The sequence below is a fragment of the Musa acuminata genome, chromosome BXJ3-8 (assembly GCF_036884655.1).
Source record: "Musa acuminata AAA Group cultivar baxijiao chromosome BXJ3-8, Cavendish_Baxijiao_AAA, whole genome shotgun sequence".
Lineage (NCBI taxonomy): Eukaryota > Viridiplantae > Streptophyta > Magnoliopsida > Zingiberales > Musaceae > Musa > Musa acuminata.
Genome location: NC_088356.1, coordinates 31062466 through 31077184, shown reverse-complemented (window position 1 = coordinate 31077184; position 14719 = coordinate 31062466). Strand labels below are relative to the sequence as shown.

The 14719-nt window shown below is 43.0% G+C and overlaps 2 protein-coding genes and 12 non-coding genes across 16 annotated transcripts; 13 read left to right on the top strand and 1 right to left on the bottom strand.

The window, feature by feature from the left end:
- Positions 1–638: 638 nt before the first annotated feature.
- On the top strand, positions 639–1040 carry LOC135644165 (uncharacterized). The gene has a single exon (XM_065161632.1). The coding sequence runs from the start codon at positions 639–641 to the stop codon at positions 1038–1040; it is 402 nt and encodes a 133-aa protein (XP_065017704.1).
- A 1165-nt stretch (positions 1041–2205) lies between these two features.
- On the bottom strand, positions 2206–6548 carry LOC103972882 (actin). 3 transcript variants are annotated; one of them, XM_009387265.3, is made up of 5 exons: positions 6312–6548; positions 4291–4396; positions 3651–4044; positions 2669–3282; positions 2206–2558 (listed from the first exon to the last, which is right to left on the bottom strand). In XM_009387265.3, exons 2-5 carry the CDS (start codon positions 4348–4350, stop codon positions 2493–2495), a joined length of 1134 nt encoding a protein of 377 aa, XP_009385540.1. In that variant the 5' UTR covers positions 4351–4396; positions 6312–6548; the 3' UTR covers positions 2206–2492. The 3 variants fall into 3 exon arrangements, with proteins under 3 accessions (XP_009385540.1, XP_065020728.1, XP_009385539.1); XM_065164656.1 differs by having other exon boundaries at positions 4291–4382; XM_009387264.3 differs by having other exon boundaries at positions 4291–4359; positions 6312–6546.
- Positions 6549–9913: 3365 nt separating this feature from the next.
- Positions 9914–10032, top strand: LOC135647552 (5S ribosomal RNA). Its single transcript, XR_010500289.1, has one exon. It is a non-coding gene; the product is annotated as a 5S ribosomal RNA (ribosomal RNA).
- A 330-nt stretch (positions 10033–10362) lies between these two features.
- Positions 10363–10481, top strand: LOC135647001 (5S ribosomal RNA). Its single transcript, XR_010499748.1, has one exon. It is a non-coding gene; the product is annotated as a 5S ribosomal RNA (ribosomal RNA).
- Positions 10482–10727: 246 nt separating this feature from the next.
- On the top strand, positions 10728–10846 carry LOC135647000 (5S ribosomal RNA). The gene has a single exon (XR_010499747.1). It is a non-coding gene; the product is annotated as a 5S ribosomal RNA (ribosomal RNA).
- Positions 10847–11154: 308 nt separating this feature from the next.
- Positions 11155–11273, top strand: LOC135646998 (5S ribosomal RNA). Its single transcript, XR_010499746.1, has one exon. It is a non-coding gene; the product is annotated as a 5S ribosomal RNA (ribosomal RNA).
- A 308-nt stretch (positions 11274–11581) lies between these two features.
- On the top strand, positions 11582–11700 carry LOC135646997 (5S ribosomal RNA). Its single transcript, XR_010499745.1, has one exon. It is a non-coding gene; the product is annotated as a 5S ribosomal RNA (ribosomal RNA).
- Positions 11701–12008: 308 nt separating this feature from the next.
- LOC135646996 (5S ribosomal RNA) lies at positions 12009–12127 on the top strand. The gene has a single exon (XR_010499744.1). It is a non-coding gene; the product is annotated as a 5S ribosomal RNA (ribosomal RNA).
- Positions 12128–12435: 308 nt separating this feature from the next.
- LOC135646995 (5S ribosomal RNA) lies at positions 12436–12554 on the top strand. The gene has a single exon (XR_010499743.1). It is a non-coding gene; the product is annotated as a 5S ribosomal RNA (ribosomal RNA).
- A 330-nt stretch (positions 12555–12884) lies between these two features.
- Positions 12885–13003, top strand: LOC135646994 (5S ribosomal RNA). Its single transcript, XR_010499742.1, has one exon. It is a non-coding gene; the product is annotated as a 5S ribosomal RNA (ribosomal RNA).
- A 246-nt stretch (positions 13004–13249) lies between these two features.
- On the top strand, positions 13250–13368 carry LOC135646992 (5S ribosomal RNA). The gene has a single exon (XR_010499740.1). It is a non-coding gene; the product is annotated as a 5S ribosomal RNA (ribosomal RNA).
- Positions 13369–13676: 308 nt separating this feature from the next.
- Positions 13677–13795, top strand: LOC135646991 (5S ribosomal RNA). The gene has a single exon (XR_010499739.1). It is a non-coding gene; the product is annotated as a 5S ribosomal RNA (ribosomal RNA).
- A 308-nt stretch (positions 13796–14103) lies between these two features.
- On the top strand, positions 14104–14222 carry LOC135646990 (5S ribosomal RNA). Its single transcript, XR_010499738.1, has one exon. It is a non-coding gene; the product is annotated as a 5S ribosomal RNA (ribosomal RNA).
- Positions 14223–14530: 308 nt separating this feature from the next.
- On the top strand, positions 14531–14649 carry LOC135646989 (5S ribosomal RNA). Its single transcript, XR_010499737.1, has one exon. It is a non-coding gene; the product is annotated as a 5S ribosomal RNA (ribosomal RNA).
- The last annotated feature ends 70 nt before the right edge of the window (positions 14650–14719 follow it).

The following is a 14719-nucleotide window of genomic DNA, read 5'->3' as shown; positions in this document are numbered from 1 at the left end:
CCCCAAACCTTCCTTCACATTGAGTTATGGTAGGCCAACCTCCTCTCCTGCATCAACCACCACTTGTTCCTTCCTCTCCCTTTTGCCTCTTCCTGCATGAAGTTCTTCATGTTTGCTTTTGGTTCCAAATCTAGTTTACAGTTTCGATGTTTTCAGATTTATTTTTGTTAATCTCATCAGCATCAGTTTCATCGAAAAGGTAATCGATACTTGTGTTTGCCAACAATCGAATATTGCCAGATCAATTCAATGGCTGTGTTTTGTGGCGGAAGATTCAAGTCTGTTCCATTGTCATGTTCCACGAGAAGGCCTTTGTTTCAAGATGTGTTGTCGCTTCAAAAGCAGGAGGTAATGTATTGGACCACCACCGGCCAACTTTCCCTGTAGCTTTGCTTCGTTCGATTCCCCACCGAGCGCCATGGTCGGTCGTACGTGTCAATGGTGGATTGGTCAGTTTCTCTTTCTCTCTCTTCTCTCTTGATTCATGTGGCTTACTTGGGCCTTGGCTCTATAAGAACCCGTCCTCTTCTCCTCTCCTCCATTGTAGAACGATCTGGAATAGAAGATAACGAGGAAGTAATAGCATTTTGTAGAGGAGAAGAGAGAGAGAGAGAGAGAGAGAGAGAAAGAGAGAGAGTATGGCTAATGGTTACTACTATCAGAATAGTCCTTACTACTACAACTCCTCTCACTCCCAGTCTCCTCCCTTGCCGCTCCACCTGTGCCTCTTCCTCCTTACGCTCTTCATGTTCATAGGCCTCTCGTGGTACATGGCCTACGAGTCGGTGTTCGAGAGCTTGTTCGACCAGCTCAAGTTCCTGCTCATGATGTCGCCGCTGGTGCTGCTGCTGGTCGTCCACTGGCTGTCGAGCGATGAGCGGCTAAGGGTGCCCTTCTTTATTCCCTTGCCGGAGAGGGACTCCTTCCACCGGGCCGGCGGTTCCCCTTGGGGCGTCGCGCTTGTCTTGGTGCTCCTCATGTTCATGATCTCCTACCAGTCCTACTTCCACGACTGCTGGTTCCCGCTACTAAGCCGTTGACGCTGATGAACCAGGATGCATGTATCCCAGATTCCGTAGCTGGAAGAAGAAGAAGAAGATGAAGAAGTATTAGCTATCCATGTAGTTAATCGATAAGACGAACTTGCGAAGCGTCTGTTGTCAATAACATTTTGCTCTTGGTTTTGTATCTTAGTTCTGGATCACTGATCATTGCCTTCTAACTTGAGCATGAAAACAAAGGTTAAGATAGCAGAGTTTGATCTCAATCTCTCTGTGAAGCTACAGTTTCTGGCCAAGAGAAGATTACTTGTCATCGATAGTGGAGACAAAAGAATCAACGCACACTGGGAGCCTGAAGGATCTGATCAAATTGATTCATTACCAGGCAGATAGATCATGAAGAGAGCAGAGGATGACTTATGATTTAAACGCCTTGCACCCTTGAGTGTAACTTTTTCCTGAGCCAAAAAGGTGTACAAGGCTTACGCAATATGGCCTTCTTTACTTGGGTTGAGAAATGCTTCTCTTTTCCTTTCAAGTGGCCTTCTACACATGTCAATGATTGCACCCAAAAGAAAGCAGAGAAAAGTTGTCAACCGATACAATCTTTACTTTTCTCTCTCTCTCTCTCTCTCTCTCTCTCTCTCTCTCTCTATTATACGTTGATGTAGGTTGGATTGTGTAAACTATGAAAAGAAGGGAATGGCATCTGCTTCTCTTTTCCTTTCGGCTTGGATAGTGATCAAAGCAGCAGAACTTGTGCATGCCTACCTGCCTCCTCGGCATTAGCTATTGAAAAGTGGACTCGGTTCATGGCCGAGGTGGTGAAGCTCACAGATAATTCACATTTGTTACAAGTTGTGACACCTCGTACATGATTCTGCGAAAAGATAACCCCATAAAAATGTTGAATCCTTCGTTGACTAATAAGAATAGCTCGTCGCTAGGAAATCACAAAAATTATTTTATTATCGATGACCTTCTTATGTTCTTCAAGTGTCAAAAAAGTCATATATAGCAGCCTGTTTTGTTACGATTCTTTAACAGATTTAGATAAATTATTCATTTATTTACTTGAGAAGTTCAGATCTAAATTGGCAATAATAGTAATAGTAATAGTAATAATAATAATAATAATAATAATAAACAGACCTCCTGGCTAGCCTTTTGCATGAACAACATTTGAATAGAACCATAAGCAAAGTGAAAGACAACACCGGCAATTGCAATTATTAAACAAAAATAATAAGGTAACATACTCAAAATGATATCTGGTTCAGAATTATTGACCTTCCTTCGAGTACAGAATCAAAATAAAATCAAGCAAAGCAAGTCATAATATCCATCCAAGGAGAGAGGAGAGAGAGACCGACAAATATTTGGTTGAGGAAGAACAGCATCCAGGTAAAATTCCAAACTGAACTACTCTCTCATGTCAGTTGTGTTGTTTCATCATCTTATTGTTCTGCTACTCCCCATGTAGAAGAAGATTTAGAAGCATTTCCTGTGCACAATGGAAGGGCCAGACTCATCATACTCTGCCTTTGCAATCCACATCTGCAACGGACAGTAGCTTGTCATCAAGAGTGATTCCAAGAATGCAAGATTTTGTCAAGATAACCAGATATGAGCATCTATTATGTGGTTTCAAGTAGTAGGGTATACACCTGTTGGAATGTGCTAAGAGAAGCCAAAATGGATCCTCCAATCCAAACACTGTACTTCCTTTCCGGGGGAGCAACCACCTTAATCTTCATGCTGCTTGGAGCCAGTGCAGTGATCTCCTTGCTCATCCTATCAGCAATGCCTGGGAACATGGTGGATCCTCCACTCAGCACAATGTTTCCATACAAATCCTTTCTGATGTCCACATCACACTTCATGATGGAGTTGTATGTGGTCTCATGTATGCCTGCAGCTTCCATCCCAATCATGGATGGCTGGAAGAGCACTTCAGGGCAGCGGAACCGCTCGGCACCGATGGTGATGACCTGCCCATCAGGCAACTCATAGTTCTTCTCCACAGATGAGCTGGTCTTTGCCATCTCCAGCTCTTGTTCATAGTCAAGAGCAATGTATGCCAGCTTTTCCTTGATGTCACGAACGATTTCACGCTCTGCCGTGGTGGTGAAGGAGTAGCCACGCTCTGTCAAGATCTTCATGAGAGCGTCAGTCAGGTCACGGCCTGCCAGGTCGAGGCGAAGGATGGCATGTGGAAGTGCATAGCCTTCATATATTGGAACTGTATGGCTGACACCATCACCAGAGTCGAGCACAATACCTGTGCATATCAGTGATCAGTCAAGTTTAATTTTCCTTCTTCATTAGTGATTCAATAATGCAAAAGAAAAAAAAAATTCCTTCCATATATATATGCTGCAGAAATCATGTAATCCTAAATTAATATTCAGGCATCACAAAGATCATCCAGCTTGTAGACATATACATGAATAACTGAATATAAGTAGCAAATCTAAGCACTTACTGAAAAGAGATGCTATTTCAACTAAAAAAAGTTCACCAAGTTAACAGGGTTCATGGTTTACGAACATGCACAGGTATTCCAATTCCCTCAAAAAAAAAGACATGTTTACATGTCTACTAGAGATGGTCAAGAGAGTGATTCATCAAGGTGAATGACTGGATTACCTGTTGTTCGACCACTAGCGTAAAGAGACAGAACAGCTTGGATTGCAACATACATAGCTGGAGCATTGAAGGTCTCAAACATGATTTGAGTCATCTTCTCACGATTGGCCTTGGGGTTAAGAGGTGCTTCAGTAAGAAGAATAGGATGTTCTTCTGGTGCCACACGAAGCTCATTGTAGAAAGTATGGTGCCAAATTTTCTCCATGTCATCCCAATTGCTCACAATGCCATGCTCAATCGGATATTTCAGTGTCAGAATGCCTCGTTTAGATTGAGCCTCATCTCCTACATATGCATCCTTCTGGCCCATGCCTACCATCACTCCAGTATGACGTGGTCGTCCCACAATGCTTGGGAAAACAGCCCTTGGGGCATCATCTCCAGCAAAACCAGCCTAAAGAATGACAGCACACAATGTTTAAAGGCTAAGTCAACAGTGAACTATGAGGAGAAGCTCTCTGAGAAATTCAAAATTGGCTAATGGTTAGATGACAAAAGATGAAGTTAATAGCATTAGGTTTAAGCATTTTAGAGCTTCAGAACCGAACTATATCATTATCATCTTCGTGAACAATGTATGAACAGTAAACAGCCTGAGATTTATGGAAACATGTCATAAAAAGCAATCTTCAGGTTGTACCTTAACCATTCCAGTTCCATTGTCACATACGAGAGGCTGAATATCTTCACCATCTGCCATCTTCTATCTCTGACAGGAAAGATGAATACCAGCTTGAGATGAAGAACTATCCATCAGACAAAAAGGAACAAACAGAAGAGAATTACATGTGAATGTATATAACTAGTAATGGATATAAGTTCAAAGAATTGTTATATTAATTAGTCATTGACTCATTTCCTATTGACTGACACTTTGTATTTCCTGGTATAACTTTGAAAGCAATCAAGACTGGTACAGTGGTAGTAACAATTCTACTGCTCAATACTAATTACTTTGAGAACAACTTAATAAACTCCTTACTCACTGAAAGGTCAGAACGAGTAAATAAACTGATCAAAATTCATCTCCGCGGTTACTCAATATACAAGAATTTCCATTTTTGAATTGAGGGTTTATAATTCTAATGTAAGACTTAGCCGATCTTATCCATTTTTATAATTTTTTTTTGTCGAATAAATCATGAATGGATTTGGCAAAGTATTAAGGATTTTATCGAAAACTTACAGCAGCGCCACAGCACAGGTACAAAAGACAATTTATTTAAAATACATTTCAAGGTTAAAAAACAAAGCATAAGAACATTTTAAGCAATAAACTTAACATGACTTGGCAAATAACCTTGATTTCCAATCCGATTGTAAGTAGAATGCAATGAATTATATGGAGACAAAAGTCTCTTCAGGACAGATTACCCCAGCATATAAGGTCAAACATCCTCATGATTTGGCAAATGAGGGAATTGATTCTTTAAGCTGGCATGTAAATACATGATTTGAGGCAAACCAAGTATTGATATCACAATAGACAAAACTCTGTGGCAATCACCAATATTTGCATCTTTATTTTAGGGTAAATTTCTATCTACAACTTAGATCCAGAAATTACAGAACACAGCAAATGTACAATCACCAATGCAGTCAACTCCATCATTTCCTTTATGAAGGACAACCTAAAGTAGACAATCAAGCATCTGCCATCTTTATATCTGACAGGCACCAAATGAAAAAGAACAGAATTACATTTGCAATATATATGGTCAATAATGGAGACAAGATTAGAGTTTGTTAGATTAACAAGTCATTGATTTATTTCCTATGTGCTGATGCTTCCTATGTCCTGGTACATGTTCAAAAGTAATGAAGATTCTGGTACATTAGTAAGGTCCAGTGCCCAATACTAATTACTTTCAGGATAACTTCATCAGCTACAACAAAACATCTTTTTAAGTAAGAAAAAAGTTGCTTAAAATACATTTCAAAGTTAAACAATGACACAATCACATTCAAAAGCATTAATACAACACAGCTTGGCAAATAACACTAGTCTCCCATCCAATTATAGGTAAAAAAATGAAGCAATCTATATAGAGTTAAAAGTCTCTTCAGGCTTTTAAAAAGGCTCATAGTGTTGGACTGCTACATACTTTGGCAAACGTAGCAATCAACAACCATGGGCATGTCAACATATGATATGAGGGAATCCAGATATTGCAAGTTGGAAATAAACAAAACCTTAAAATGATCAGCAATCTAGACACCCTAATTTGAATCTACAATCTTTTGAGGGTAAATTTCTACCGACAACTAAGATCCAGAAAATAAAGAACATAGTTAATGTAGCGATCGCCAACGAGGTCAACCCCATCATCATCTTCCAAGATGATTGAGAGAAGCTAAATATACTGATATAATAAACTGAACTAATATATAGCACGACCATCAGATGAACAAAGCAGTCATGATCCCCAAATTCCTAAAGGTAACCAAGAACAGATAAACACAAAATTTATGGCCTTCACTGTAATGTAACTTGATCAGCAATTAAATTAAAGAAGAGAAGAATAAGAAAAAGCAGATGAACAAAACAAGATACGAGAAATGGATAGAATAGACACCGGTAAGAAACCACAGCTATTTGCACAAACACATGTGCAGCAAGAGAAAGCAGCACAGAATTAGACGAGTATGTTCGTTCTTTACCACACGAGAAATGGACAGGCGGACCAGACGATGGATCGGTCTCCAACTTGTTCTTGGGATCTCTCTCTGGGGTTGTCTCCTACGACCGATGGCTTGATCTCGTTTGTTTTAAGGGAGGGATGGGGTTTGGAGTTAGAAGAGGGAGGGATGGTAGGAAGCCCGTTTAGCGCGCGGCCACGAGTGGCGCACGACGCCCGGTTCTTCCGCCCCCTCTCCACACGACCCGGTGCTTTCTGTTAGCGAACCGCTTCGGCTGGACGGCTCAGCATCTCATGAAACCGAACCCGAGAACCGGATAACACAAAGTATTTTAGTCTTTAGTCTTTTAAAGCACAAAGTATCCTTTCTTTCTATTGGAGGCCCATATTTGGCAGGATTGGTAAAAATTGATGCATAATGCTATTCCACTGTTCCTTTATTCCTCAATGTGGCAACTCCACTATAACAAAAAATAATCATTGGTAATGGATAAAAGTTGTCATAAAAACAAACAAAAACAAATTATCACTAAGAGATTTAATTATGGAATGAGAGTTGTCACCAACTTGGGTCCCGTAATTAAAAAAATTTTAATGATGAAACAAGAATAAATTATGATTTTTAGTGACAGTTTTTATTTATTTATTTATTTATTTATGAATTTAAATTATATCATAAAAATAAATAAATAAATTGATGAAATGATATTTTTGTGACAATATTTGGTGATGGACGATTTTGTTACCTGATATCTTGGTGAAAACATTATAGTAATAACTTAGATATGTCGTTAATTTCTAATTAAATAAAAAAATGATGATAATTTAGTGATAAACTAACATGTCACTAAAATTTTTATTTAATTAGAAATAACACAATGAGAATCAATTTTTAATTTTTGACAACCTATCAATTTTTAATAATTTGAAAATCATACCAGAATTTTTAATAATAATAAAAAAATTCACATCGATATTAAAGATAATACAATCACAAGGTCAAATATCATTTTGTCCAAAAATCAATATTAGATTTGATACGACCACAAAGTCCGCATCATCTTTAAAACAAAAAAACTATATTGTCTTTTGCAACCTACAAAAGATTGTTAAGTGGACAATAAAAGAATATATATATGAAAAAAAACTATGTTGTCTTCGGCACTCCTTTTTACATTATTCTCTTCTGCATGCTACATGAAATTATAATTATATAATTACATAAAGATAAATCATTATGTTGATAATAAAAGAATATAAAATAAGATGCACAAGCTCCATGGCATTCCTCTTCGATAAACACTGTGGAACACACGAAATCAATGAAAAGAAGCCAAGGTTGCTCATAGGGAATATGATCTTTAAGCTTCCTAAATTTAAATTATCACTGTGAATTATCAAAATAATCATAATTAAGACTTTGTTATCAGAACCCCAGTGTAGAATTACAATAAATGATCATGATGGAAGTAGGATATGATCATCAACAGCGACACACCGAAGAATGAGAAGTAGCAGCAATTAAGGATCAATTATATGCTTCAACCATATGCATCATATATATATATATATATATATATATATATATATATATATATATATATATATAAAGAATATAACGATAGAAAGGAAGTTCTATTTAATTAGGTAAAATATATAGATATGATTGTATTCTAATTATGGTTATTAGTTAATAAAAAAATTTAATTAAAGTAATATTTATTAGGAGACGTCTTTGTTGAAAGAACTTTCCTAATTACTTATCCTAAACCTTCTACTCTCGCCTATAAATAGACAAGATCTTCTAGGGACACATCACAAAAATATAACATCATAAGAGTGCATGACATAGTGAAGAGATTACATATCTTCTCTCTGTTTCTGAATCCATCAATTATAGTGATCCTGTGAAAGAATAGAAAAAAAAAAAAAAAAAAAGAAGGTGAATCTAGTTCTTCTTACATATTAACATCTTAGATTCAATGATGATATGCTTGTAGCTCTTTTCTAAATAATAACAAAAGGTACGTATCATAATATTTTTTTAGATATATTATTATTTGATTTCATATTCTGATATGAAAATTTTTTTCGCATTACAGACAGACAACTTGATTACATATTTTATACTGACACGAACACCTAAAATATATGGGTGAAGAACTAATCATTTAAGCATATTTAAAGCAAATAGAATCCAACCAATCATGAATAGAAATATAAAAATACTTCGTAGTTATATCTAATGATTAATAATTAACATATTCGTTACATTCCTTTTGAGTAGATGAAGTAGCACTTAACTGAATCACTGCGTCTTTCAACATCTTTTCCGTACTTTGTTGTTGGTCGACTAACTCTTTCATTTTGCTCTCCCACTTTTGCATTCATCTTTGCCTTAATTTTATGCACATAGCTTTTGACTATCTTGTGCACGATGCAATTTTCTTTTATTTGGCCATGCTTTTCTTTGTCCCGAAACTCTTTCAAATATCTATCTTTATTTATCAAAGAGAATGAATATTCCGTATGTAGATTAACAATCATCTCGTTGTATTTTTCCTACATTAACAACATAATATTTTTAAATAAGTATCATTTGATGATATATAAACAGAAACAATAATAAATTATTCATGCAATGACTTCTTTTGTACGATCATCAACAACATTTCTTACCCTTTTTGTTCTTGTGTGTTAACTCAAAAAACTCTTTCTTGGATGGTTCCTTACCTATGCGTTTTGTTTAACATTAAAAATATATATTAGTATCAAATATAATAACAAAAAATCAATGAGATACTTTAAAAACATATCTCTTCATCTTTCAATTATTCAAAATTTGAAGTGTGGCTCATTGATATGATCTATTAGTCGAGTTCCTTGAAATAATTTCCTACGAATAATTCAATAATTAGCTAATAAATATTTTAAATATAAGCTGAAATTATGACATGAATAGAAAGAATTTGTCTACAAATTTTTAGGATTCAAATAATCAACCAACCATTTCCAATGATCGTGTGGAATTGTATTGGACAATTTTTATGTTTTCTTGAAAAGTGGCATTCGCATTCAAGTACTTTGTCCTAATTTTATATTTTATTTGCCTATAATGATCAAGTAATATGTCTGACACATATTCTTTATGATTCTTCATTAAGATCAAATTTTTCTACACTTAAAACATAAACATTAGTGTATTCACTGATAATTTTTCTCCCTTAATGTAAATTAATTATCATAAATAATATATTATTTTATATAAATTATTAACTTTATTATTTGTGTAGTATAGTTAAAAAAATAATTAAAATTAATTTTTTTAATTACACAGATAAATTAATATTTTTATTAATTAATTTATTTTCCAATGAGTGATATGATTTTTAGAAAATAAATTGTTCAAATTTTATTTTTATCAGTGACCCATAAGAAATAAATATTATAATTCTATCTTTATGTATAAAAGTAAAATAATAATAAAATAATAGTGTAGTATAAGGGTTCCTCCTCTTTTCCTCGTTTAGGTTAGAAGTAGAAGAATTAAAGAAATAATTCCTTGAGGAGAGGTAGGATCCCTCGCAAACATAAAATTTGAGGAAAAGACGACGCAAAAATAGCGAGTCCGATTATACCAGCACTAAAGCACCGGATCCCATCAGAACTCCGAAGTTAAGCGTGCTTGGGCGAGAGAAGTACTAGGATAGGTGACCCCTTGGGAAGTCCTCGTGTTGCACTCCTTTTTGCGCCCCGAGCGACCAAAACCTCTCCCGTCGACCTCCGAGGCGATGGTTTTGGGCCTCGGAATTTGCCGTGACCGCTACGCAGTCAGTCTCGTGGGGCTCGGAGAGAGGTTTCCGGAATGGGGTCGCAATAGCGATTCCGAGTTCGTTCGACAAAGTCCCGATGGTTTCGGCGCGCGCTTGCCGTGTCCGGTAATGGCGATTCCGAGATCCGACAATGGCGATTCCGAGATCCGACAATGGCGATTCCGAGATCGTTCGACAGGTTTAGAGGCTCCATACTCCGTCCGCTACGTGCACAAAGGCGAGGGACGACGCAAACATAGCGAGTGCGATCACACCAGCACTAAAGCACCGGATCCCATCAGAACTCCGAAGTCAAGCGTGCTTGGGCGAGAGTAGTACTAGGATGGGTGACCCCCTGGGAAGTCCTCGTGTTGCACTCCTTTTTGCGCCCCGAGCGACCAAAACCTCTCCCGTCGACCTCCGAGGCGATGGTTTTGGGCCTCGGAATTTGCCGTGACCGCTACGCAGTCAGTCTCGTGGGGCTCGGAGAGAGGTTTCCGGAATGGGGTCGCAATAGCGATTCCGAGTTCGTTCGACAAAGTCCCGATGGTTTCGGCGCGCGCTTGCCGTGTCCGGTAATGGCGATTCCGAGATCCGACAATGGCGAGGGACGACGCAAACATAGCGAGTGCGATCACACCAGCACTAAAGCACCGGATCCCATCAGAACTCCGAAGTCAAGCGTGCTTGGGCGAGAGTAGTACTAGGATGGGTGACCCCCTGGGAAGTCCTCGTGTTGCACTCCTTTTTGCGCCCCGAGCGACCAAAACCTCTCCCGTCGACCTCCGAGGCGATGGTTTTGGGCCTCGGAATTTGCCGTGACCGCTACGCAGTCAGTCTCGTGGGGCTCGGAGAGAGGTTTCCGGAATGGGGTCGCAATAGCGATTCCGAGTTCGTTCGACAAAGTCCCGATGGTTTCGGCGCGCGCTTGCCGTGTCCGGTAATGGCGATTCCGAGATCCGACAATGGCGACTCCGAGATCGTTCGACAGGTTTAGAGGCTCCATACTCCGTCCGCTACGTGCACAAAGGCGAGGGACGACGCAAACATAGCGAGTGCGATCACACCAGCACTAAAGCACCGGATCCCATCAGAACTCCGAAGTCAAGCGTGCTTGGGCGAGAGTAGTACTAGGATGGGTGACCCCCTGGGAAGTCCTCGTGTTGCACTCCTTTTTGTGCCCCGAGCGACCAAAACCTCTCCCGTCGACCTCCGAGGCGATGGTTTTGGGCCTCGGAATTTGCCGTGACCGCTACGCAGTCAGTCTCGTGGGGCTCGGAGAGAGGTTTCCGGAATGGGGTCGCAATAGCGATTCCGAGTTCGTTCGACAAAGTCCCGATGGTTTCGGCGCGCGCTTGCCGTGTCCGGTAATGGCGATTCCGAGATCCGACAATGGCGATTCCGAGATCGTTCGACAGGTTTAGAGGCTCCATACTCCGTCCGCTACGTGCACAAAGGCGAGGGACGACGCAAACATAGCGAGTGCGATCACACCAGCACTAAAGCACCGGATCCCATCAGAACTCCGAAGTCAAGCGTGCTTGGGCGAGAGTAGTACTAGGATGGGTGACCCCCTGGGAAGTCCTCGTGTTGCACTCCTTTTTGCGCCCCGAGCGACCAAAACCTCTCCCGTCGACCTCCGAGGCGATGGTTTTGGGCCTCGGAATTTGCCGTGACCGCTACGCAGTCAGTCTCGTGGGGCTCGGAGAGAGGTTTCCGGAATGGGGTCGCAATAGCGATTCCGAGTTCGTTCGACAAAGTCCCGATGGTTTCGGCGCGCGCTTGCCGTGTCCGGTAATGGCGATTCCGAGATCCGACAATGGCGACTCCGAGATCGTTCGACAGGTTTAGAGGCTCCATACTCCGTCCGCTACGTGCACAAAGGCGAGGGACGACGCAAACATAGCGAGTGCGATCACACCAGCACTAAAGCACCGGATCCCATCAGAACTCCGAAGTCAAGCGTGCTTGGGCGAGAGTAGTACTAGGATGGGTGACCCCCTGGGAAGTCCTCGTGTTGCACTCCTTTTTGCGCCCCGAGCGACCAAAACCTCTCCCGTCGACCTCCGAGGCGATGGTTTTGGGCCTCGGAATTTGCCGTGACCGCTACGCAGTCAGTCTCGTGGGGCTCGGAGAGAGGTTTCCGGAATGGGGTCGCAATAGCGATTCCGAGTTCGTTCGACAAAGTCCCGATGGTTTCGGCGCGCGCTTGCCGTGTCCGGTAATGGCGATTCCGAGATCCGACAATGGCGACTCCGAGATCGTTCGACAGGTTTAGAGGCTCCATACTCCGTCCGCTACGTGCACAAAGGCGAGGGACGACGCAAACATAGCGAGTGCGATCACACCAGCACTAAAGCACCGGATCCCATCAGAACTCCGAAGTCAAGCGTGCTTGGGCGAGAGTAGTACTAGGATGGGTGACCCCCTGGGAAGTCCTCGTGTTGCACTCCTTTTTGCGCCCCGAGCGACCAAAACCTCTCCCGTCGACCTCCGAGGCGATGGTTTTGGGCCTCGGAATTTGCCGTGACCGCTACGCAGTCAGTCTCGTGGGGCTCGGAGAGAGGTTTCCGGAATGGGGTCGCAATAGCGATTCCGAGTTCGTTCGACAAAGTCCCGATGGTTTCGGCGCGCGCTTGCCGTGTCCGGTAATGGCGATTCCGAGATCCGACAATGGCGATTCCGAGATCCGACAATGGCGATTCCGAGATCGTTCGACAGGTTTAGAGGCTCCATACTCCGTCCGCTACGTGCACAAAGGCGAGGGACGACGCAAACATAGCGAGTGCGATCACACCAGCACTAAAGCACCGGATCCCATCAGAACTCCGAAGTCAAGCGTGCTTGGGCGAGAGTAGTACTAGGATGGGTGACCCCCTGGGAAGTCCTCGTGTTGCACTCCTTTTTGCGCCCCGAGCGACCAAAACCTCTCCCGTCGACCTCCGAGGCGATGGTTTTGGGCCTCGGAATTTGCCGTGACCGCTACGCAGTCAGTCTCGTGGGGCTCGGAGAGAGGTTTCCGGAATGGGGTCGCAATAGCGATTCCGAGTTCGTTCGACAAAGTCCCGATGGTTTCGGCGCGCGCTTGCCGTGTCCGGTAATGGCGATTCCGAGATCCGACAATGGCGAGGGACGACGCAAACATAGCGAGTGCGATCACACCAGCACTAAAGCACCGGATCCCATCAGAACTCCGAAGTCAAGCGTGCTTGGGCGAGAGTAGTACTAGGATGGGTGACCCCCTGGGAAGTCCTCGTGTTGCACTCCTTTTTGCGCCCCGAGCGACCAAAACCTCTCCCGTCGACCTCCGAGGCGATGGTTTTGGGCCTCGGAATTTGCCGTGACCGCTACGCAGTCAGTCTCGTGGGGCTCGGAGAGAGGTTTCCGGAATGGGGTCGCAATAGCGATTCCGAGTTCGTTCGACAAAGTCCCGATGGTTTCGGCGCGCGCTTGCCGTGTCCGGTAATGGCGATTCCGAGATCCGACAATGGCGACTCCGAGATCGTTCGACAGGTTTAGAGGCTCCATACTCCGTCCGCTACGTGCACAAAGGCGAGGGACGACGCAAACATAGCGAGTGCGATCACACCAGCACTAAAGCACCGGATCCCATCAGAACTCCGAAGTCAAGCGTGCTTGGGCGAGAGTAGTACTAGGATGGGTGACCCCCTGGGAAGTCCTCGTGTTGCACTCCTTTTTGTGCCCCGAGCGACCAAAACCTCTCCCGTCGACCTCCGAGGCGATGGTTTTGGGCCTCGGAATTTGCCGTGACCGCTACGCAGTCAGTCTCGTGGGGCTCGGAGAGAGGTTTCCGGAATGGGGTCGCAATAGCGATTCCGAGTTCGTTCGACAAAGTCCCGATGGTTTCGGCGCGCGCTTGCCGTGTCCGGTAATGGCGATTCCGAGATCCGACAATGGCGACTCCGAGATCGTTCGACAGGTTTAGAGGCTCCATACTCCGTCCGCTACGTGCACAAAGGCGAGGGACGACGCAAACATAGCGAGTGCGATCACACCAGCACTAAAGCACCGGATCCCATCAGAACTCCGAAGTCAAGCGTGCTTGGGCGAGAGTAGTACTAGGATGGGTGACCCCCTGGGAAGTCCTCGTGTTGCACTCCTTTTTGTGCCCCGAGCGACCAAAACCTCTCCCGTCGACCTCCGAGGCGATGGTTTTGGGCCTCGGAATTTGCCGTGACCGCTACGCAGTCAGTCTCGTGGGGCTCGGAGAGAGGTTTCCGGAATGGGGTCGCAATAGCGATTCCGAGTTCGTTCGACAAAGTCCCGATGGTTTCGGCGCGCGCTTGCCGTGTCCGGTAATGGCGATTCCGAGATCCGACAATGGCGACTCCGAGATCGTTCGACAGGTTTAGAGGCTCCATACTCCGTCCGCTACGTGCACAAAGGCGAGGGACGACGCAAACATAGCGAGTGCGATCACACCAGCACTAAAGCACCGGATCCCATCAGAACTCCGAAGTCAAGCGTGCTTGGGCGAGAGTAGTACTAGGATGGGTGACCCCCTGGGAAGTCCTCGTGTTGCACTCCTTTTTGCGCCCCGAGCGACCAAAACCTCTCCCGTCGACCTCCGAGGCGATGGTTTTGGGCCTCGGAATTT